General features: G+C 44.6%; 1 protein-coding gene across 1 annotated transcript in view; it reads right to left on the bottom strand.

The window, feature by feature from the left end:
• Positions 1 to 896: 896 nt before the first annotated feature.
• The window catches only part of INTS3 (integrator complex subunit 3), a 383,756-nt gene continuing 360,523 nt past the window's right edge, over positions 897 to 24,129 (bottom strand). Inside the window, exons 29-30 of the mRNA XM_069218194.1 lie at positions 2,265 to 2,418; positions 897 to 1,102 (exon numbers count right to left, since the gene is read on the bottom strand). Of these exons, the coding sequence (XP_069074295.1) occupies positions 1,025 to 1,102; positions 2,265 to 2,418 (232 nt within the window). The 3' untranslated portion in view covers positions 897 to 1,024. The remainder of the gene's footprint in view (positions 1,103 to 2,264; positions 2,419 to 24,129) is intronic.

A 24,129-nucleotide genomic window follows, 5' to 3' on the forward strand; every position in this document is an offset into this window, starting at 1 on the left:
TCGCAAACCTACGAACCATAGGATCAAGTCAAAGATTGCTATACAAAGGAGTGTGCACCAGTTAGGGTGCAGAACAAAATCTATTCCATCAAGTGCAGTCACACAAAGAGGCAGATTAGGGTTCACGTTCAGAAAAGTCAAGACTGGAAAGGGATTATGATCTGTGTGGTGAGTAACTCAATAATGGGCCACTGACAGTGCACAACAGGGGAAGGTGAGGAACATAATTTTGTGTAACAGATTCTAGGAGTGCCTGGAAGCGGGAGGGGGGGCTGCTAATCAAGCATTGTTGACTTCCCTAGCTACCGTCAAATTCTTGCTCAGTATTGCAGACCTGGCAATGCTATCCACCATCTACAGCCTGGAATGAAAGGCCCAAGCCCCATTTTACTCACGACGCTTGGTGATTTTCAGTAGGATTTTTGTTAATTTTATGTATTTTCATTATTTAAAATCCTGTTATTGAAACAGTTCAAATCCAATTCTCTCCGTCAGACACTATTTACATTTTCCAGTAAGAAAATAAGAGTTTTTTGCTATAAAGTTTTCGCTGTCTTAAGATGCAGTTGGCTTGTCATACTGCATTTTTCTCACTTGCTTTTATAAATGTCAGACGCGCAGTTCATTCTCTGGCACGTCATCACCAGTGAAAATGCCAAAGGTTCAAAATATTGGTTAAAGAGTGACAGTTACCACTCGCAAAGTTTCTGGGGGACAGCAATATGTCAAATCTTTCACCAAAAGACCTGTGTTTAAAAAAAAAAAAAAAAAAAAAAAAAAAGAAGAGGAAGAATCTAGAAAGATGAAACCAAAGGCCGACAGTGCAGACTGAAATCCTGAAGGGCGGGATCCTCGCCATGACCTAGAGCTCTTATAGGGTGCCACTTCTTCCCACGCGCTCGCCCATCCTTGGCTGTTGACGCGTGCTTCGTCTACTGCAGACCCTCTGGTTCCTGATCTTCATTCAGCCACACCTGTGACAGCAAGCGTGGAGCGTATCAGAAGAGAAAGGGCTTGCTGCCCCTCAGTCGCTATCTGAGCCCACTGCGGCAGAGCCCTTCCGTTTCCGCTTTGTGGGTTTCGGTTTCGCATCCTCTTCATCCTAAAAAAAGACAGCTATGGTTAGTGGATTCCATAGTATGTTAAAGCTTCACCATAATCAAACATCCTGAATACTAGGAAAACAAAAGCACTGAATACAAGTGGTGAGCAGAAATCTCTATTGCCAGAGAACTGTAGAGTCCAATTGGAATTTAGGCTTCTGATCACATTGAAACTATTTGCACATTAAAGCAATGGAACACACCAACACATAGTTTTGCCTGATTATACTCCTTCTTCAATATAATCCATGGTTAATCCATTTTCTAAATGACACTTTATGACTTGAGCGCATAACACTCAAGTTCTATTGCAATCCAACTCTGCAACTCAATGATTACAGAACGCACACAGCTCGGTCTAGTCTAAGGCTCAAACCAGCAGTCCGTGTCATATTTATCATTAACCACATACCACTGCCAATAGACTTCTTTCCAGACGAACCATACTCCTTCAAGGTTAGAATTATAAACCACTCCTCTAATGTTCACCAATTTAACAAAGCAACAACTTGACTACTGGTGTGGCATATTTGCTCACGAACTGAGACTGAAAGTAACTGCTACAAATTTACATTTAGAAAGGCACACTACTCTTTACTGCACCTTAACAAGGATTAAAAGTAATGTTCATAGACTCACCATGGTTACACGTGGTTGATCCAAAGGTAACCACATACATCAATGGTTTAGTCATGTTTTTTGGCAACACATTTGGACTTCTACAATTCCAGCATCAGAAGTCCGCCCAAACCTGCCAATGAACCTCCGTCCAGTCCAGTCCAGGAGTCAGTACATTTTAGAATCAGGAACCTACGTAACACAGCGAGTGCAGCTTATTCTCATCCAACAGTTTCTTGAGTATCTTATATGCCGTTAACCCAGGCAACACAGACAGTGTTCAGTTCATATGAACAGTAACTTCTACAATTCTTGAATCAGGCATTGCAACTGCTTTGTGCTGGTGAAGCCGCCCTCCATCCAAACTGCAAAATATCAAAACTATGCCTATATTAACAAATCTCAAGTCCTAAACAAATTCAGTATTTTAACTTGATAACTGTGTTATGCACCTGCGTACACTATTGCGCCTGTCCCTGTTTCTCTGCCTCACATTGACCTTGATATGCAAGCTCAAAGACCGGCGATCTCGCGCAGACTTACAGAGCCGCTGCTGGAGACAGAGTCGTCGTCATTATTTGCAGGCTGTGTAGCATTTTTACGACTTCGAGGGCTGGTCATAGGGCCTTTCCTCCTACTTTTTGGCGGTTTTGTTGAGTCTTCATACTCTTCAGCTAAAGAGAACAAGTCACTGAATCTACAAAAAGAAAGAACACTGGATATAATTAACACACTACAACGGCGAACACAAAATATTCACATTTTAAGGAAGTGTAATCTACATAAATGAAAGCAAGAAAATATATAATCATAAGTGTGCTTCTCCCGAACATGTCACGTAGTCCTAGATTTCTATCAAATAACTCTATGGGAAGAACAAAGAAAAAGAGGAAAGCACCACACACACACACACACACACACACCTTATAAGAATCATTATGAAAGCAAGTGAAGGAGAAGACTTCAGCGTTCCCAGTTTCACACACACACCCACCCCTTATAAGAATAATTATGAAAGCAAGTGAAGGAGAAGACTTCAGCGTTCCCAGTTTCTCTCTCACACACACACACACACACACACACCCACCCCTTATAAGAATCATTATGAAAGCAAGTGAAGGAGAAGACTTCAGCGTTCCCAGTTTCTCTCACACACACACACACCCACCCCTTATAAGAATCATTATGAAAGCAAGTGAAGGAGAAGACTTCAGCGTTCCCAGTTTCTCTCTCACACACACACACACACACACACCCACCCCTTATAAGAATCATTATGAAAGCAAGTGAAGGAGAAGACTTCAGCGTTCCCAGTTTCTCTCACACACACACACACCCACCCCTTATAAGAATCATTATGAAAGCAAGTGAAGGAGAAGATTTCAGCGTTCCCAGTTTCCATCGAAGCTCCGAAGAACTGCTCTGTGTGCTCTTCTTTCAACCAGTAATATTAAACAAAATAATGAAGAGAGGTCCATCTTGCGCTGCTCAGCTTGGATGGCACCCCTTGCAGAAGAGCAGAGGCAGCTGCTTTCCCTCTGACTGAACGAGAAAGAAGGCCTCCTGGAGCGCAATATTTTATGGCCCTAAATTTGTCATTTTTAAACACCAGCGACACATTATATAGCAGGGCACATTCTTGATTTAATTTTTCGCCATCCTCTACTTTTTGACCTCACCAGCATCATGCAACTTAACTTGACTGATCACATTTTAATTCTGTTCTTAATCCGTCAAGCTCGCACTGTGTAACAAACAGGTACTAGGTCACACAGACTAACCCGAGCCTGGTTAAAGTTAAAAATAGAAGATTGGGATCCCTTCTTGTATAGTTCAGCCCTGAGCTGGATCCCTGAGACCGTGAACACAGGACTCTGAAGTTTAATAACAGGATTACACTGTCTCTTGACCGCCTAATCCCTGCCAAGCATGTCACAGCAAATCAAAGCAAGCCATCACCCGGGGTACAGCGACGCCCTTCGTTTGAGCAGATGTACAAGGAACTAGAAAGACCTTGAAGGACAAATGGGACCCAATAAACCAGGCAGTGGAATTCTGTGAGCTCTCTGGATCTCCTGACCCCAGAATTCCACTGATGATGAAGCAGACAAAATAGGACGCGGGTAAAGCCAGGTCAATTTTAGTTTACATGGGAAACTTTTTCTTGAGACGAGCCATTTTCGAGAATGCTACGCCAGATGCCCAACGATCAAACTCGACTTCTGCCCTATAACTGCCGAGAGAGCGCAGGAGGCTTAGACAAATGATCCGGCCTTTCCAGGAAAAGGGGCCAAGACATTTTTGATTAATCCAGCCAAGCTCAAGGTCGTCTGGGACAGTAAAACGCAGGTGTTCACAAACTAAGGCCAGAGAATTCTTTGATGGCAAGAGCCCAGATGTTTAAGGGCTTGAGCTTTTGGAAACCCACCGTAGTGATTGGTTTTTCTTTTCTCATATCTGTTTGATAAGATTTGGGGCCAGATATTTGGCCCAAATGGCGGCGTGGTGCAGTAGCGCAATCATGTGTTTTTTTTTTTCATTTCATGAGTGATTGTTTTAAGGGAGCAACAGGCTTGAGTTGCGGAACAGAGAGCACATGTTCACCTATGTGTGGTCTGTGTGCTTCATATGGGGAGGGGCGGGGGACAAAGGGGTGGCAAGAAGGGCAACAGGTGGGTTGAGGGTGAGAGAGGGCGAGGGCATCACGGGGGGGGAACAGAGGAGGTAAAGGCAAGGAGAGTCGGTCTGAAGTTAGATCAGCTAAATCAGACATAATGCAGGCTGGTAGGATTTGTATATGCTCTGTCAAGGTCTGTGATTTAAATGAAAAATCTAAGAGGCAAAATGTGTCTGAGGTACTCAGAACCTGGGGCCCAGATGGCATCTGCCAACAGGAGCCACATATCCCTTGGTGGGGAAAAGGATCTATTGCAGGTCCGGGGCTATACACTTGTTGATTGTACATTCCAGAGCTCTTCCACCAGGGGAGTGGCAATATTGCCAAAAAGTAGCACTGGCGCAGGGGAACGAAAGTTGGTGGATAAGCTTGGAAGATGGGCAATTGCGGAGTGCCAGGTCACAGGCTCTCGATTTACCATTTGCTCCGTTTATGGGTCCAACTTAGATGAAGCTGCTGTCTTGGATGAGCTACTGGTGGAGTTTGCCTCTTGGCCCACTCCGCTAATAGTGTGTGGTTATTTTAACCTGCTCCTGGATGCTGGCAGATAGCAAGGGCTCAACTATCAGGGAAAGAACCCGCAGGTTTACAGAGAAATGCATTATTTAATGAGTACCCATGGGTTGGGTGATATATGGGACATAGATAATGCCCTGGATATTGGGTATGACTACTTTCCCTGCCCTCACCAAAAATATGTTAGGTTGGACTACTTTCGGATTTCCTCTGGGTCTGTGGGGAAGGCTGGTATCAGGAGACTTCCTAAAATCTTCACCGAACAGAACCCTTTAATCCTTAGTCACCAGGGCACATGGTTTTTTGATAGGAAACTGCTATTGAATATTAATTACATAAACCATATGAGAAAATGGCTAACGGACTTCCTTGAAGTTAACAGGGACACTGCATTGGGAGGGGAGGTTTGGGACACATCAAAAGCTGGTGTCGGGGGGGGGGGGGGTGGGGGGGGGGAGGCGATTAGCTTTGTTTCATAAATTATGAAACAGCAGACTGAGGAGATTAGGGGCTTTACGAGGAACTGGCCATGTTGGAGGGGAAACACATGGCAGGGTTTGATGGCTTAGTAATGCAACAAAAAACAGCAGTGGCTAAGGCTATGAATAATAGTTACCACACAAGGAAGGTGGCTGAGAAGGTTCCAAAATAATAACCAAAGTTATGAGTATGGGGAGCATGTGGGTATATTGCTGGCCTTTCATATACGTCAATGAGAGGTGGACTGGGGCATTGATAAGATGAGGCTAAAATACCAGAAATTGATATTATGATGGAGGAAGTCGCTAGTGCTCTGAAATAATTGGCTTCAGGCAAAGCTGCAGGCCCGACAGAACACCAGTTTTATAAAGGTGTTTTTTCCAGAACAGGCTAAGGATCTGCTAGAAACCCTTCTCAGGGTGCATCAGAGGTGATTCCACCAACCTCCTGGGGGACACCAATATTGTGGTCCTTAGAAAGGGGAGGTCCGCAGATAAACCTAGGTCTTTAGGCCTATATCTTCGATTAATTCTGACACCACCTCTATTCAAAGATATTCACAATACATATTGGGAGGGTCATAGCCAGGATGGTTTTACCTTGGCAGCGCAGGTTCATACCTGGGAGAGGGACAACGGAACATGTCAGGCGTGCTATTACCTTATTCAACATAGGAAGGTATCTGGGAACCCTGTGACTATGATCCTCCTCGACACAGAGAAGTGTTTGATAGAGTGTCATGGGGGTACCTATGGGAGGTGCTCAGGTGTAAAGAGTTTGGGCCAGGCATGATTAAGGTGATAAAGGCACTCTATCCTAACCCGCCAGCCGACTCCAGATTAAGGGCTCAGAATTCGGCAGGATTGCGATAACTAGGGCGACCATGCAGAGATGTCCTTGTCCCCCCAATCCTGTTTGCACTTTATACTGAACTTCTGGTTAATCAATTATTAAGGAGCAAGGTTATCCAAACGGTAAGGGTCAACAGCTATTAAACAAAAGTCCAAGCGTACGCTGACAATATTGCCTCGTTAATATAAGACCATAGGATTGCGCTGGCAGAAGTTGAAAGATTGGCAGGAATGTTTGGGACAGTCTCTGGATACCAACTTAATAAAGAGAAAATCCAGATTGTTTGTACTGGCAATATTGACATGTTAGATAATCGCAAAGTGAAGAATGCCGCCTATTTAGGGGTTAAGATCTAGCCTAAGGTAGGCTTAATTTATGGGCTAAACCTCTACTAGTGAAAGTTAGCGAAGATTTGAGGCAGGTCAATGGTTTGCACCTTACCCTAGCTGTTAGTTTTAATGTGTTAAAAACGACAGTGCTTCCTAAAGTGTTATATCTGTTTAGAGTCATCTATCTTGAATTAGAAGGGACACTGCTCAGAAAAATGAATGCAATTTGTATTAACTTTTTATGGCAATATAAAAGGTCACGATGGTCCCTAAAGCATATGTCTCTCTCAAGAGATCCGGTGGGCTGGGCAGTTCCTAATATTATATTTCATTACTGGGCGTCATTACAGCAGCACATGGGGGTTCTTATTTAGCTTAGAGGTCTAGGCAGGATTATTCCCTTGCTTCCTCTTTTTGCTAAGATGTATCAAGCCTACCTAATATAAGAAGGTAAGGTTCAAGATCATCTGTGCCCCCCTGAAGATCTGGAACAAGGTTAAGGGAAAGGTGGGAATTAAAAAGTATAACAGATACATCCTCTGGGGCACTCCCTCATTTTCCCCTCAGTATTTCCATGACTGGGTATGCAGGTTGTGGGAGCAAGCTGTGTTCGGTAGGCTGAGAGACCTGTTTTTTCAGGGACAACTCTCCTCATTTAGTGATTTGCAGCAGGAGGTCGGGCTAGAGGCTAAGACCTTCTTGAAATACTTGCGGTTACATATTTTTTGAATAAGCTAGGGAAAGAATGTCTATCAGTTGAAACAATTTCTCTTTCGGATACAATTCCTCACCCGGGAAATAAGATTGGCCAGATTTATGCCATCTTGAATGACACGGCACCCGAGGACCTTGAGTTGAAGGCTGTACATGGGAGGAGAGGCTGGATATACAGGCGTAGATTTACAGGCCTCAACACAGGTTGGAAATTAAGGAGTTCCTTGCCGCTATCCTCAGAACCCAACACTATAAAACTATATTTAATTTGTATTATACACCTGCCAAATTGTTTACCTGGGATAAGAGAATGGATGATAGGTGCCCCTGTTGTGGGGAGGCTCCCCCTGACAAGGTGGCCGTTTTGCAAATGTGGGAAGCTGCAGGCATTTAAAGAAGGGATTAAGGCTTTTTGGAAGAAGCTGTTTACAGAGGAGATTCATATTAGCAAACCCCTGATGTTAGTCCACATTGATCAGCATTTTTCAGGCAACCTGGGGCAGCTGTACTTTATTTTTGTCTCTACAGCTGCAGCAAGTCTCCTTATAATGACAGCGTTGACCCACTGACTATGCAGCCGTGGTACTCACGCATGTCGAGCATGTATAATTTAGATAATGTTCTGTATAATTGTAAGGGAAGGGGAGCAAGAAACCGAGGGACACTAATCCGGTCACCAATGACAATTTGGATAAAAGAAAGTCAGTCTGGGGATGAATAACTGGCTGTTGTGGGGTTGGAACGCCCTATGTTTGACTGGCTTTGCGAGTGTAGGATGGAAGATATATGTGGTGATATCGACAGGTCTAGACGCATACTGCTACACTTTTGCAGACAAGCGATGAAGATTACATCAGCTCCACTTTGTTGTCTACTGGTGAATGATCTAATTGCTGACAGAGTGGTATGTCAAGGGCAGTGTGCTCCAGGTCACGTCTGCGGTGTAATGTTGATTTTTAGCCAGTGAAATTGAGTAGTCTGCTTTTCTACCCTCTGAACTCATGCTAAGGGTTATGATGTGTGAGATGCAACATCTGGCTAGAAGTGATGAATTTATTTCACAATACCTTTTTTTCTCGCTTGGCTATCTATGTAGTGAGATGCTGATTTATGGCAATGAGTGAATTCATATACAATCGTGTTTTGCTGAATTGGGGAGAATAGGTGAATGTGGTTCTGTTATTCACTACATTTATGTGGACTGCTGTAAATTTACGCAATCTGGTTCCTTGATAACTGTGATGAATTAATCTCATGATGTTTTAGGGCAGTCTACCCACATGTATAGATAGGTGTCCCTGTATAGTAATGAATTAAATCAAGCATTTCATTTTATTGTCAAGATAGCTATTGATGTGATTGCTCCTTTTTTTGACAATAAAAAAATAAACTAGGCAACTTCATCAAACTCAACTTCTGCTCTGCAAAAACAATGGTCCAAAAAAGTTAAGTAATTTGCCTAATCGAATTACCAACTCAAGAAAATAAAATCCTATAAGAAAGGGTTTTGTAATGTCTAAGAGTTGGCTCACACACCAGCAGCAATAAATCCCACTGTGCCATCAAAAGAGCTGTGAAATAAAATACCCCACTTTTTCCAGAATAAGATTAAGTTATTGCCCAGTTTGGGACAGGTAAAAGTTTAAAACCCACTCCAGCAAATTTAAAACAAGTAACCAGTGCCACTGTCCCAGTGCTTACTGACTTGCCTAACTCCTCCCTTCGATCGTGGATTGTACCCTTCTCATAGAAAGAAAACGATACTCCTCTCATAAAAAAAGCCTTCTCTGGACCGTATGATGAGGTCTACTCTACTGTGCTATCTCTCTTTGGCAAAATCACCGACGTATCAGTTAGGAAACAAATGAGTGACTTTCCGGAGGGGACCCAAATTTTCCATGCAGCCCAGTCCCGGTTCACATACAAATTCGGTGCAAAAAGAACACGTTACTGACCTTTGCTAATGCTCTTTCTGGTAGAGACTATCTAGCCACAATTTGCTCCCCTGGATAAAGTCTCTACCACAAAGAGCATTACCAAAGATCAATAATTTGTTCTTCTGGTAGATACTTCTACCCATAGACTCCTAACCTTCTGAATATATACTGAAGAAGAACCTAGTTTAAGATGGACTATGGATTGAGTTAAACCAGAATGTTTTGTAGGACCAAGTAGGCAAAATGCCCATCTCAGTGAACCCGGCTATCCAGACAACAGTGCTTCATGATCGTATAGAGGGACGCCCTCATAGCCGCCTGGCTGATATCCAGGACAGGAACTCCGTGTGCTAGCGGCTTTGGCCATGGTAGAATGAGGAGGCAATGCTTCCGGAGACTGCTGCCTAGCCAATGCCTAGCAAGTGTTAATGCAGAGCAAGATTAGTTGGAGATGGTTTTCTTCTTCACAGCCTTGCCTTTCCTTGCTCCAGAGAACCCCACAAAGAGCTGATCATCTACTCAATGTTCATTGGTACAATCTATGTAGTAGCTCAGTATTATTTTGGGATCCAAGCAATGGAGTATCTTCTCCTCTTCCTTAGAGGAGTAAGGTGGAGCATAGAATGCCAGCAAAGTGACGTTTTGATCAACGTCGAACAATGTCACAATCTTAGGCAAGAGGATACCTGTATCCACAAAAACAGATTTTGTCTGGGAAGAAGGTAGTGGACGACAGATGAACACAAAGAGCTTGAAGCTCATTCAGACTCCAAGTTGATGTTATGGCAACAAGTGAGACTGTCTTGAGGGTGAGAAGTGCATGGAACAGCTGTTGAACAGCTCAAAGGGAGAGCACATCAGAAATGCAAGGACCACTTTCAGGACACCTGGCTGCCAAGACGACATCAACTACCTTTGAAGGAAGGTCAACAGTGACTTGGACCCCGTTGGTCCTGATGTTCTTGGGAACTCGGGCAGGAGTTGTATCAGTGGAAACACATACAGGACTGCAGAATTCCACTCAAGGTGGAACACGTCTCTGAGCAAGAGACATCTTTCTCAGTCCATCGCACTGAAGTGCTGACAATGTACATCCTCAATTGTGGCGAAAAGATCAAACCAAGGTTTTCCTCAATTGCAGAAGAAACCTTCCCCCCACCTTCAGATGTAACTGCCATTCATGATCCATTAGGTGCAGACCTCTGAGTTCATCCACCCTGGCATTCAACAATTCTGACTGAAAAAAATATCACTGATGGTCCAGCCATTTCCATAGGCATAGGGCCTCCAGGCACAGGGTCTGTGACTCCACCCCATCGTATTTGTTGCTGTACCCCATGGTGGTGTTGTCATCCATGAGCACTTGTATCAGCCTCTCCTTGATTAAGAAAGTCTTTCAAAGCCAAAAGGATGGTCCTCATCTCCAGAAGGCTGATATGGAGCCAGGATCTCTGATCTCCACCTCTTCCAGACGGCCACCCAAACCCAGAAGCAATGCAACAGCCACCACTTTTCAGCTTGGGTGATGAAGGAAGAGGGGTCTGCTGCTGACTCAATCGTAGTCAAGCAGCCACCATTGGAGATCTTTTTCAGTCTCCTCTGAAATCTGAATGTAGTTGGAGAGGTTCCCTTGATGTTAGGCCCACTGACACTTCAGATCTCACTGCAAATGCCACCTGGTGTGCTGGGCTACGAGGATGTATCAATCCTAGCAGAGGTGTGGGTGTGTGTATCTATCTATCTATATCTCTATATATATATATATATATATATATCTCTCTCTATATATATATCTCTCTATATATATATATATATATCTCTATATATATATATATATCTCTCTATATATATATATATCTCTCTATATATATATATATCTCTCTCATAATATATATATATATATATATATATATATATATATATATATATATATATATATATATATATCCTGCCTCCCTCACAGTGGCTGTGCTCCAATATGGGCACACCAAAGGGGTTTGTCAGGTGGGGCTGCATAGCAGCCCAATGACCTTGGCCAAGGGTGCTGTTGGCACTATGGCCTCGACTGTAAAACTGATGAGCATGTTGTTGAGTCTGGATTGGCTGACAGAATGGAGCACCTCTGCTGAAGCAACGAAAGGAGTAGTAGGTCTGATGCGATTGGCAAGGTGAAGCAGATAAACCCAGGGAGCGTGCCATGGCCCTACTTTCCTTAAGACGCTTGACAGTAGAATCTGGCTTCTGCAAACAGACGAGTTGTGTCGAAAGGCATGTCCATGTGCAATGAATGTAAGTTGCCTGAAAAAACGGTTGACCACAGACAAGCCTGGCACCAAATGGCGACATCAGTGTCAATGGCCCATCTGATTAAATTGTTTGTGTCCAAGCCACAATGAATTGTGAACTTTGGCGGGTCACAACCATCTTATATAGCCTGGGCGAGTACAGGGCAGAGGTCTCCAGGAACACCTGGGAGGACCTGAGCCACTGAATCTCGGACTGCATGGGAATTGTGTCCCAAGCAGCAACTAGCATACACTGCTCTAAGAGGCAAGCTGGTGGACGAGAAATGAAAATGTCACTTACCCAGTGTACATCTGTTCGTGGCATCAGTCGCAGTAGATTCGCATGTTCTGCAATAGCTCGCCATCTGGTGTTGGGCCGGAGTGTTACAAGTTGTTTTTCTTCGAAGAAGTCTTTCGAGTCACGGGACCGAGTGACTCCTCCTTTTGTCTCCATTGCGCATGGGCGTCGACTCCATCTTCGATTGTTTTTCCCCGCAGAGAGTGAGGTAGGAGTTGAATTGTAGTAATAGTGCCCATGCAATGGAGTGACTAAGTATGCACCTATTTAAGGTTGAGATGATACATATATAAATAATTGAAGGTAACTTCCAAACTGCTACAGGCTCCCGGGGAGGCGGGTGGGCACATGCGAATCTACTGCGACTGATGCCACGAACAGATGTACACTGGGTAAGTGACATTTTCAGTTCGATGGCATCTGTCGCTGTAGATACGCATGTTCTGCATAGACTAGTAAGCAGTTATTTCCCCAAAAGCGGTGGATCAGCCTGTAGGAGTGGAAGTAGTCTGAAATAATGTCCTTAATACGGCTTGACCTACTGTGGCTTGTTGTGCGGATAACACGTCTACACAGTAGTGCTTGGTGAATGTGTGAGGCGTAGACCATGTGGCTGCCTTACATATTTCTTGCATTGGGATGTTTCCTAGAAAGGCCATGGTAGCACCTTTCTTTCTGGTTGAGTGTGCCCTTGGTGTAATGGGCAGCTGTCGTTTAGCTTTAAGGTAGCAGATTTGGATGCATTTAACTATCCATCTGGCTATACCTTGTTTTGAAATTGGGTTTCCTGCATGAGGTTTTTGAAATGCAATAAAGAGTTGTTTAGTCTTTCTGATGTTTTTTGTTCTGTCAATGTAATACATCAATGCTCTTTTGACATCTAATGTATGTAGTGCCCTTTCAGCTACGGTATCTGGTTGTGGAAAGAACACTGGAAGTTCCACTGTTTGATTTAGATGGAACGGTGAAATAACCTTTGGCAAAAATTTAGGATTGGTCCTTAGGACGACTTTATTTTTGTGTAGTTGTATAAAAGGTTCCTGTATAGTAAACGCCTGAATCTCGCTTACTCTTCTCAGGGAAGTAATGGCGATGAGAAATGCCACCTTCCAGGTTAGGAACTGTATGTCGCAGGAGTGCATGGGTTCAAAAGGTGGACCCATAAGTCTAGTTAGGACAACATTTAGGTTCCATGAAGGAACAGGTAGTGTTCTTGGTGGTATAATTCTCCTAAGGCCTTCCATGAATGCTTTAATGACTGGTATTTTATATAGGGAAGTTGAATAGGTAGTCTGCAGGTATGCAGATATTGCTGCAAGGTGAATCTTAATGGAAGAGAAAGCTAGGTTAGATTTTTGTAAGTGAAGCAAGTAACCCACTACATGTTCTGGAGTTGTGTGTAATGGTTGTATTTGATTAATATGGCAGTAGCAAACAAACCTCTTCCATTTACTTGCATAGCAGTGCCTGGTGGATGGCCTTCTTGCTTGTTTTATGACTTCCATACATTCTTGGGTAAGTTGTAAGTGCCCGAATTCTAGGATTTCAGGAGCCAGATTGCTAGATTCAGCGATGCTGGATCTGGGTGTCTGATCTTTTGGTTGTGCTGTGTCAACAGATCTGGCCTGTTGGGCAATTTGATGCAGGGTACCACTGATAGGTCTAGCAGCGTTGTGTACCAGGGTTGCCTTGCCCAAGTTGGTGCTATCAATATGAGTTTGAGTTTGCTTTGACTGAGTTTGTTTACCAGGTAAGGAAGGAGAGGGAGAGGAGGAAAAGCGTAAGCAAATATCCCTGACCAGTTCATCCATAGGGCATTGCCTTGGGATTGTTTGTGTGGGTATCTGGATGCGAAGTTTTGGCATTTTGCGTTCTCCCTTGTCGCAAACAAGTCTATCTGAGGTGTTCCCCAGAGTTTGAAATAAGTGTTCAGAATTTGGGGGTGAATTTCCCATTCGTGGACCTGTTGGTGATCTCGAGAGAGATTGTCTGCGAGTTGATTTTGTATCCCTGGTATAAACTGTGCAATTAGGCGAATTTGGTTGTGAATTGCCCAATGCCAAATTTTTTGTGCTAGCAGGCTTAACTGCGTGGAGTGCGTCCCCCCCTGCTTGTTTAGATAATACATTGTTGTCATGTTGTCTGTTTTGACGAGAATGTATTTGTGAACTATTATTGGTTGGAAAGCTTTTAGTGCTTGAAAAACTGCTAGAAGTTCTAGGTGATTGATATGCAGTTTTGTTTGATGTACGTTCCATTGTCCTTGTATGCTGTGTTGATCGAGGTGTGCTCCCCACCCTGTCATGGAAGCATCTGTTGTTATTACGTATTGTGGCACTGGGTCTTGGAAAGGCCGCCCCTTGTTTAAATTTATGTTGTTCCACCACAGAAGCGAGAGGTAAGTTTGGCGGTCTATTAACACCAGATCTAGAAGGTGACCCTGTGCTTGAGACCACTGTGATGCTAGGCATTGTTGTAAGGGCCTCATGTGCAGTCTTGCGTTTGGGACAATGGCTATGCATGATGACATCATGCCCAGGAGTTGTAATACCATCTTTGCCTGTATCTTTTGTGTTGGATACATGCGTTGTATGATGGTGTTGAAATTTTGAATTCTTTGTGGACTTGGAGTGGCTACTCCTTTTGATGTGTCTATTATGGCTCCCAGGTATTGTTGTACCTTGCGTGGCAGAATTTTGGATTTTGTGAAATTGACGGTGAACCCTAGTTTGAAGAGGGTTTGTATGATATGATTTGTGTGATTTGAGCACTCTATTAACGAATGGGCCTTGATTAGCCAGTCGTCTAGATATGGGAACACATGTATTTGCTGCCTTCTTATGTGTGCTGCGACTACCGCTAGACATTTGGTAAAGACTCTTGGTGCGGTTGTTAATCCGAAAGGCAGTACCTTGAATTGGTAATGTATTCCTTTGAATACAAACCTTAGGTATTTCCTGTGCGATGGGTGTATTGGTATATGGAAATAAGCATCCTTGAGGTCTAAAGTTGCCATGTAGTCGTGCAGTTTTAGCAATGGCAATACTTCTTGTAGTGTGACCATGTGGAAGTGGTCTGATTTGATGAAAGTGTTCACTACTCTGAGGTCTAGGATTGGTCTCAGTGTTTTGTCCTTCTTTGGTATCAGAAAGTACAGTGAGTAAACTCCTGTGTTTATTTGTGTGTTTGGCACTAATTCGATTGCATTATTTTGCAATAGTGCCTGCACTTCTATCTCCAGGAGATTGGAATGGTGTGTTGTTAAATTTTGTTCTTTTGGTGGTATGTTTGGAGGGAATTGTAGAAATTCTATGCAATAACCATGTTGGATAATTGCTAGAACCCAAGTGTCTGTAGTGATTTCCTCCCATGCATTGTAATAATGACCTATTCTTCCCCCCACTGGTGTTGTGTGGAGGGGGTGAGTGACCTGTGAGTCACTGTTTAGTAGTAGGGGCTTTGGGGCTTTGAAATCTTCCTCTATTTCTAGGGAATTGCCCTCCTCTATATTGTCCCCGAAAACCTCCTCTATACTGTCCCTGGTAACTGGACGGTGTGGCTTGTGAGGTGCTGGCTTGTGTGCTTTGACCTCGAAACCCCCCTCGAAAGGGCGTTCTACGGAATGTGCTGTAATTCCCTCTGCTCTGCGGGGAGTAGAGTGCGCCCATGGCTTTGGCAGTGTCCGTATCTTTTTTGAGTTTCTCAATCGCTGTGTCCACTTCTGGACCGAACAGTTCTTTTTCATTAAAAGGCATATTGAGAACTGCTTGTTGAATCTCTGGTTTAAATCCAGACGTTCGGAGCCATGCATGCCTTCTGATAGTTACGGATGTATTAATTGTCCGTGCAGCTGTATCTGCAGCGTCCATGGAGGAGCGGATCTGGTTGTTGGAAATGGTCTGTCCCTCCTCAACCACTTGTTTTGCCCTATTTTGTAAGTCCTTGGGCAGATGATCAATGAGATGTTGCATCTCGTCCCAGTGGGCTCTGTCATAGCGCGCAAGTAGTGCCTGTGAGTTCGCGATGCGCCACTGGTTTGCAGCTTGTGCTGCGACTCTTTTACCAGCTGCATCGAACTTGCGGCTTTCTTTATCTGGGGGTGGTGCATCTCCAGATGTGTGAGAGTTGGCCCTTTTCCTAGCTGCTCCTACAACGACAGAGTCTGGTGGCAGCTGTGTAGTGATGAAAGCCGGGTCTGTAGGAGGCGCCTTATACTTTTTTTCCACCCTTGGTGTGATTGCCCTACTTTTGACCGGTTCCTTAAAGATGTCTTTTGCGTGCCGGAGCATACCAGGGAGCATAGGCAGGCTTTGGTAGGAGCTGTGGGTGGAGGAGAGTGTGTTAAATAAGAAATCATCCTCGACCTGTTCTGAGTGGAGGCTTACGTTGTGAAATTGTGCTGCTCTAGCCACCACTTGAGAATACGCGGTGCTGTCTTCTGGTGGAGATGGCTTTGTAGGGTATGCCTCCGGACTGTTATCTGACACTGGGGCGTCGTATAGGTCCCATGCGTCCTGATCTTGGTCACCCTGGCTCATGGTGGTGTGAGCTGGGGAGTGTGATGGAGTTTGTGCTGGTGAGACGTTAATCACAGGCGGAGGAGAGGGTGGTGGGGTAACTCTTTTCACCACTTTTGGTTGTGGTGTCTGTTCCGTCTGGAACTCCAACCTTCTCTTTCTCCTAATGGGGGGAAGGGTGCTTATTTTTCCTGTCCCCTGCTGTATGAAGATACGCTTTTGCGTATGGTCCACATCAGTTGCTTGCAGCTCTTCCTCAAACCTATGCTTCTGCATTTGGGAGGTTAGCGAGTGCTCTTCTGTATAAGAGCCTGAAGCTGGGTCGCTTGCAGTTTGTTTCGGCATCGAAACCCTGTCTGCGTGTTTTTTTCGGCTCCGAGGTGACTCTTTTCTTTTTCGGGGCCGAAACCTCTCGGCGTCGATCTGTTTCGGTGCCGCTGTCTCGGCGTCGAGCCGTGTCGGCACCAGCATCTCGGTGTCGAGGCTTGTCTCCAGCACTTTCTCGGTCCCGAGAAGGCTGCGTGCCGGTGTCTCGACCGGAGTCGGACGATCTCGGCACTGTGTGGGCCTTTTTCGGTGCCGACGGGCGGTCACCGAATTTATGGGTGGAGCCATGGCCTGGTGGCAGTGGCGTCCCCTGGGCCTTGTAAATGTTCTTCTGAGTGGATTTCGACGTCTTACTCACGGTTTGTGTATCGTCGAATCCTTCGGAGTCTGAGTCTTGGATCGAGAAGGTACCTTCTTCTTCCTGTTCCTCGAACTCCCGTTGGGCTGTCGGTGCGGACGCCATCTGAAGTCTTCTGGCTCGACGGTCTCGGAGTGTTTTTCGGGACCGGAACGCACGACAGGCCTCGCAGGTGTCTTCGCTGTGCTCAGGTGACAGGCACAGGTTGCAGACCAAGTGTTGGTCTGTGTAGGGGTATTTATTGTGGCATTTGGGGCAGAAACGGAACGGGGTCCGTTCCATCGGCGTTCTTCAGCACGCGGTCGGGCCGACCAGGCCCCGACGGAGGATCGAAAAAACTACCCCGAAGGGCACCGGAGCTCTCCGATCTTCGATGCCGTGTGGAATCTAAGTACGCCGATCCCGAACGCAACAATACCGACGAAAATCTTCCGAAATTAGCTAATTTTCCGTTCCGAAACTCGGAGCGACAGGAACACGTCCGAACCCGATGGCGGAAAAAAAACAATCGAAGATGGAGTCGACGCCCATGCGCAATGGAGACAAAAGGAGGAGTCACTCGGTCCCGTGACTCGAAAGACTTCTTCGAAGAAAAACAACTTGTAACACTCCGGCCCAACACCAGATGGCGAGCTATTGCAGAACATGCGTATCTACAGCGACAGATGCCATCGAACACTGTCTTTCCAAATGTCTCCAATCATTTTGATTCCCTGTTTGGAGGGGGGTATGGGTGTGCGAGGGTGGGACAGGAGTTGGAAATGTGTTAGGATTAGTCCTGCTTGTAGACACCTGCATCATCAATCTTTCAGGGGAGGGTTGGCGAGATTAAAAAAAACAAAATAAAAAAAATACAGGTTTGCCCGGGGCAGTGCCATTGTGCAATATTGCGGCTGACTGAGGGGCCAGAGCAAGGTTTGGCCCGTGGCACCAACAAGTACCCTATAAATGCTTTGTTAAAACGTAAGAGGGGCTCAGTGGATGTTGCCCCTACTGGAGGACATCACTCAGAACAATGTTGCGACCTTTAAGGTGGGGAGCTATAGGTCAAGGTCTTCAGCAACCTATGCATCACCAATGGCATAAGAAGCACTTTCTTCATTGGCAGGACCAGGGAGTGAGAGGTACCACCACTCAGAAGATATCGAGGCCCCTAGCCTCCTCTAGGTTATCCTACCAATTCTATTTGGGGTATGACTGGCTAATCTCAACTCCTGCATCGTAGTCATTGGCTGAATCCATGCTGGAGTGGTAATGCAGGGTGTGTGTTCTACCTTGTGGAGGCGGCAGATCACGTGGAGGAAGTGGGTCCTCTATAGCGGATGAGCTCCGCCTCCGTCAATGTCAAAACAGCACTCACTTGGAATCAGAAGACAATTGGTACTTTGTCTTCCAGAATCAATGGAGTCCACATTGAAGTGCAGGGGAACCCGTGTTGGTCGCAGCACCGAAGGTGCTGTTGGAACTGGAGCCTGAGTAGGACCTGTCATGGTCTCGGAGGGTACAACCAGGGAAAATCTGCCTATGGGAATCCAGATGGAGAACCTCTTGGCTCTGTGGGGCCCACAGGCACACTAGAGGGAGTCAGCAAGGATCCAAAGAGTCAGGGCATGGCCTCATGGAACTCTTCAATCTGTTTCAGAGTGGCGGACGGCCCCAGAAACATTGGTTGTACCATGACAAGTTGCAGTATAAGCTTCCAAGTAGATCGGCTTGGAGAGTGAGATTGAGATGTATGGTGTCACCCACCACCTTCCCAGTAGAGTCTGAGTGGCAGGAATGGGCAGAGTCATGCTTATATTTATTGTGCTTTTTCTCTGACTTACCTAACAACTTTGATTGAGATAAAGACGGACCTCTGGAATGACTGCTGTGACTTTTGGACCTGGAACGGGACTTAACTGTCGATTTGAATTGGTCTTGTTGAAGAGTCTTCCGGTGCTTGGCGATGTAGAGTTTTGCCTTACAGTCTTGTATGGCCTTTGGGTTCATCGACAGGCAACCACTGCAGTTGAGGACTTGAACCCAGACACAAAGGTTCCCTCTAATGATATTTCTCTGAGTGCAGCAACAGTATGCTGATATGCACACTTTTCACAACTGTCTGCGAAACTAATAGCAGCGATGGGTCTTTGTGCTTCCCATAGTTTTGACTAATCTTTCACAACTGAGGGTGCTGACAATGAAGGTAGATGAAGAGGTGTCATAGACAGAAAGGCTGTGAAGACCCAACCAAGATGATTATTATTAATAACTGCAGTGGTGCAAAATCTTACATCTACCTTTTCCAGTGTCAGGATTTGCTTTATGTTCTATATATAAGGTGAATTATATTCGTGCATGATCAATACACTTTACTCCACTCAAAATTAGTGCTTACAAATCATTGTAACGGAACATATGAACTACTTTCTGTACTGCCATCTCTTTAGTGTGGCCTATTGCTTAACAAGTTGCTCTTTTATACACATTACTCACAAATTGTAGTGACAGCGATCAGTTAAGGCCAGCCCCAGGAGTTAATAGAGGGTCTGAAATCCAAATACAGTACAGCAGAGTATGCATGTGCAAAGTGATAATGAAAGCTGTTCACCTTGAACCTCTTACTTCAGTATGCTCAGGAATAATGCTAAGATCCTGGCTTTAAGGACACACGGAGGTTTGGATCAAACCACTTAGCAAAAGAGTGCAGTGCAGACCTAAGTTTCACATATTTAGAAGCTGCTATGATTTCAATGTTTGCTTTGAGTAATTTTGAGATATATTTCCAGCATGAGAACTCATGCAGAGTGAGACAACAATCACCCGCCCTTCTCAGCACACCAGTGAGACACTGTCTATGCATATTTTAATAGAAAAGCCTTTCAGTTTCAGCTTTGTCTATTTATTTTTATTTGAGTTATATAGCGTGACGTTGACCCGAAGGTATTGGACTAATTTACATAAGCACAAGTTAAATTGCACATTCTGCACCAGTTGTAGTGCTCCTGCACTGATCCGCTGGCTCAGAGGATGAGTTTGTGAATGACCGAATTATGCAAATATAACTGAGGTGGTCATACATGTGTATCTTAGTCCTTTGCAAACTTTCATAGTCTCACGCTGGTGTCCTTCTGCTGTAAATGAAAACGGGGGCAAAATATGTTTTAAAGTAGTTTTCTTCTGCTTTGAGCGGTAAATATAATTGGAATTGGGATTCCTCAAGTGCAGGATGGGGTCCCCATTTAAATAGGAGACTTGGGGAGGAGAGCAGGACCGTCAAACGTTTTCTCATATGCTAAAACGTTATCAACACATTTTATCTCTGCAGCGAGGCTGATGAGAGAAAAAGGAGTAATGTAGTTACTTGCGTCAGGGCCGACCATAAAGCCCTTCACTCATTGGAACCAACAGTTTTAGTTAATGGCCAGCCCTTACCCAATGATGAAAGATGCCTTTTGTGCGCTTTCTCAAATTCTTCATGCGTGGCATTAATACAGAGGTTGGGTGCGCACCAAGTGCGCAGTATAGAGGGAACACTGCCAGGCAGCATGTGCTAATCTGATGAGGAGCTCAGTCCCAGCGTTGGCTCAACGTCTTGTGAGCCTAGGCAAATAACAATCTACCAGTACCCAACGAGGAAGAAAAAGAAAGTTGACCTGTGTAATGTAACTGGTCCTCACAAAGAGCTCCACTGCTCTTGGACAGAGTTTGTAGGTAAGTAACTACCACTTCTCCCATCACTGGATCTTAATACTAAAAAGAATAGCAAGATCATCCTGCGTTACAGGTGGTGGTAAGGCCGTGTTCACTAACCCTGATAAGATAACAGAAAGGAATGCTCAACAACCAATTAAATTAAACCTCAGGGAGACCAGAGCAATACAAGCATCTGCTCTGGTGCAAAAATCATGACAGTGTAGTGAAGATATCAGGGAACCGACTTGTAGATTAGCAAGGTAAAAATGAGTTTATAAGAACTCACATGATGAAAAACAGGAGTAACATCTATGCTCTTATCCCAGTTTCCTGTTTTTCCATATGGATCCTTCTGGTTCTTTGTTAACAAGCGACAGCATGGATAAATCTACTCAAATGGGCTGTAGATCTTTTTGATATTGCAAAGAAAGATCAAAGCATTGCAGAAAATCATCTTGTCTATTTTTAGGTCTAAATTAAATAATTTTTGGCTCCTTTTGTCCCGAGGGTGTGAACAAAGTCCTTATGGTGGACTCAATGGCCCTAATTATGAGTTTGGTGGGCGGAAAAGGCCACCCGCCAAACTCTTGCGGTCGGGTTACCGCCAGTGTGGTCCCCTTCCCGCTGCCCCTATTAAGCGTTTCCCGCGAGGTCAGCAGCCGGAATGAAAATGTCACTTACCCAGTGTACATCTGTTCGTGGCATCAGTCGCAGTAGATTCGCATGTTTTGCAATAGCTCGCCATCTGGTGTTGGGCCGGAGTGTTACAAGTTGTTTTTCTTCGAAGAAGTCTTTCGAGTCACGGGACCGAGTGACTCCTCCTTTTGTCTCCATTGCGCATGGGCGTCGACTCCATCTTCGATTGTTTTTCCCCGCAGAGGGTGAGGTAGGAGTTGAATTGTAGTAATAGTACCCATGCAATGGAATGACTAAGTATGTACCTATTTAAGGTTGAGATGATACATATACAAATAGTTGAAGGTAACTTCCAAACTGCTACAGGCTCCCGGGGAGGCGGGTGGGCACATGCGAATCTACTGCGACTGATGCCACGAACAGATGTACACTGGGTAAGTGACATTTTCAGTTCGATGGCATCTGTCGCTGTAGATACGCATGTTTTGCATAGACTAGTAAGCAGTTATTTCCCCAAAAGCGGTGGATCAGCCTGTAGGAGTGGAAGTAGTTTGAAATAATGTTCTTAATACGGCTTGACCTACTGTGGCTTGTTGTGCAGATAACACGTCTACACAGTAGTGCTTGGTGAATGTGTGAGGCGTAGACCATGTGGCTGCCTTACATATTTCTTGCATTGGGATGTTTCCTAGAAAGGCCATGGTAGCACCTTTCTTTCTGGTTGAGTGTGCCCTTGGTGTAATGGGCAGCTGTCATTTAGCTTTAAGGTAGCAGATTTGGATGCATTTAACTATCCATCTGGCTATACCTTGCTTTGATATTGGGTTTCCTGCATGAGGTTTTTGAAATGCAATAAATAGTTGTTTAGTCTTTCTGATGTTCTTTGTTCTGTCAAGGTAATACATCAATGCTCTTTTGACATCTAATGTATGTAGTGCCCTTTCAGCTACGGTATCTGGCTGTGGAAAGAACACTGGAAGTTCCACTGTTTGATTTAAATGGAACGGTGAAATAACCTTTGGCAAAAATTTAGGATTGGTCCTTAGGACGACCTTATTCTTGTGTAGTTGTATAAAAGGTTCCTGTATTGTAAACGCCTGAATCTCGCTTACTCTTCTTAGGGAAGTAATGGCGATGAGAAATGCCACCTTCCAGGTTAGGAACTGTATTTCGCAGGAGTGCATGGGTTCAAAAGGTGGACCCATAAGTCTAGTTAGGACAACATTTAGGTTCCATGAAGGAACAGGTGGTGTTCTTGGTGGTATAATTCTCCTAAGGTCCTCCATGAATGCTTTAATGACTGGTATTTTATATAGGGAAGTTGAATAGGTAGTCTGCAGGTATGCAGATATTGCTGCAAGGTGTATTTTAATGGAAGAGAAAGCCAGGTTAGATTTTTGTAAGTGAAGCAAGTAACCCACTACATGTTCTGGAGTTGTGTGTAATGGTTGTATTTGCTTAATATGGCAGTAGCAGACAAACCTCTTCCATTTACTTGCATAGCAGTGCCTGGTGGATGGCCTTCTGGCTTGCTTTATGACTTCCATACATTCTTGGGTAAGTTGTAAGTGCCCGAATTCTAGGATTTCAGGAGCCAGATTGCTAGATTCAGCGATGCTGGATCTGGGTGTCTGATCTTTTGGTTGTGTTGTGTCAACAGATCTGGCCTGTTGGGCAATTTGATGCAGGGTACTACTGATAGGTCTAGCAGCGTTGTGTACCAGGGTTGCCTTGCCCAAGTTGGTGCTATTAATATGAGTTTGAGTTTGTTTTGACTGATTTTGTTTACCAGGTAAGGAAGGAGAGGGAGAGGAGGAAAAGCGTAAGCAAATATCCCTGACCAGTTCATCCATAGGGCATTGCCTTGGGACTGTTTGTGTGGGTATCTGGATGCGAAGTTTTGGCATTTTGCGTTCTCCTTTGTCGCAAACAAGTCTATCTGAGGTGTTCCCCAGAGTTTGAAATAAGTGTTCAGAATTTGGGGGTGAATTTCCCATTCGTGGACCTGTTGGTGATCTCGAGAGAGATTGTCCGCGAGTTGATTTTGGATCCCTGGTATAAATTGTGCTATTAGGCGAATTTGGTTGTGAATTGCCCAACGCCAAATCTTTTGTGCTAGCAGGCTTAACTGCGTGGAGTGCGTCCCCCCTTGCTTGTTTAGATAATACATTGTTGTCATGTTGTCTGTTTTGACGGGAATGTATTTGTGAACTATTATTGGTTGGAAAGCTTTTAGTGCTTGAAAAACTGCTAGAAGTTCTAGGTGATTTATATGCAGTTTTGTTTGATGTACGTCCCATTGTCCTTGGATGCTGTGTTGATCAAGGTGTGCTCCCCACCCTGTCATGGAAGCATCTGTTGTTATTACGTATTGTGGCACTGGGTCTTGGAAAGGCCGCCCTTTGTTTAAATTTATGTTGTTCCACCACAGAAGCGAGAGGTAAGTTTGGCGGTCTATTAACACCAGATCTAGAAGATGACCCTGTGCTTGAGACCACTGTGATGCTAGGCACTGTTGTAAGGGCCTCATGTGCAGTCTTGCGTTTGGGACAATGGCTATGCATGAAGACATCATGCCTAGGAGTTGTAATACCATCTTTGCTTGTATCCCTTGTGTTGGATACATGCGTTGTATGATGGTGTTGAAATTTTGAATTCTTTGGGGACTTGGAGTGGCTACTCCTTTTGATGTGTCTATTATGGCTCCTAGGTATTGTTGTACCTTGCGCGGCAGAATGTTGGATTTTGTGAAGTTGACGGTGAACCCTAGTTTGAAGAGGGTTTGTATGATATGATTTGTGTGA

The sequence above is a fragment of the Pleurodeles waltl genome, chromosome 12, assembly GCF_031143425.1.
Source record: "Pleurodeles waltl isolate 20211129_DDA chromosome 12, aPleWal1.hap1.20221129, whole genome shotgun sequence".
Taxonomy (NCBI): Eukaryota; Metazoa; Chordata; class Amphibia; order Caudata; family Salamandridae; genus Pleurodeles; species Pleurodeles waltl.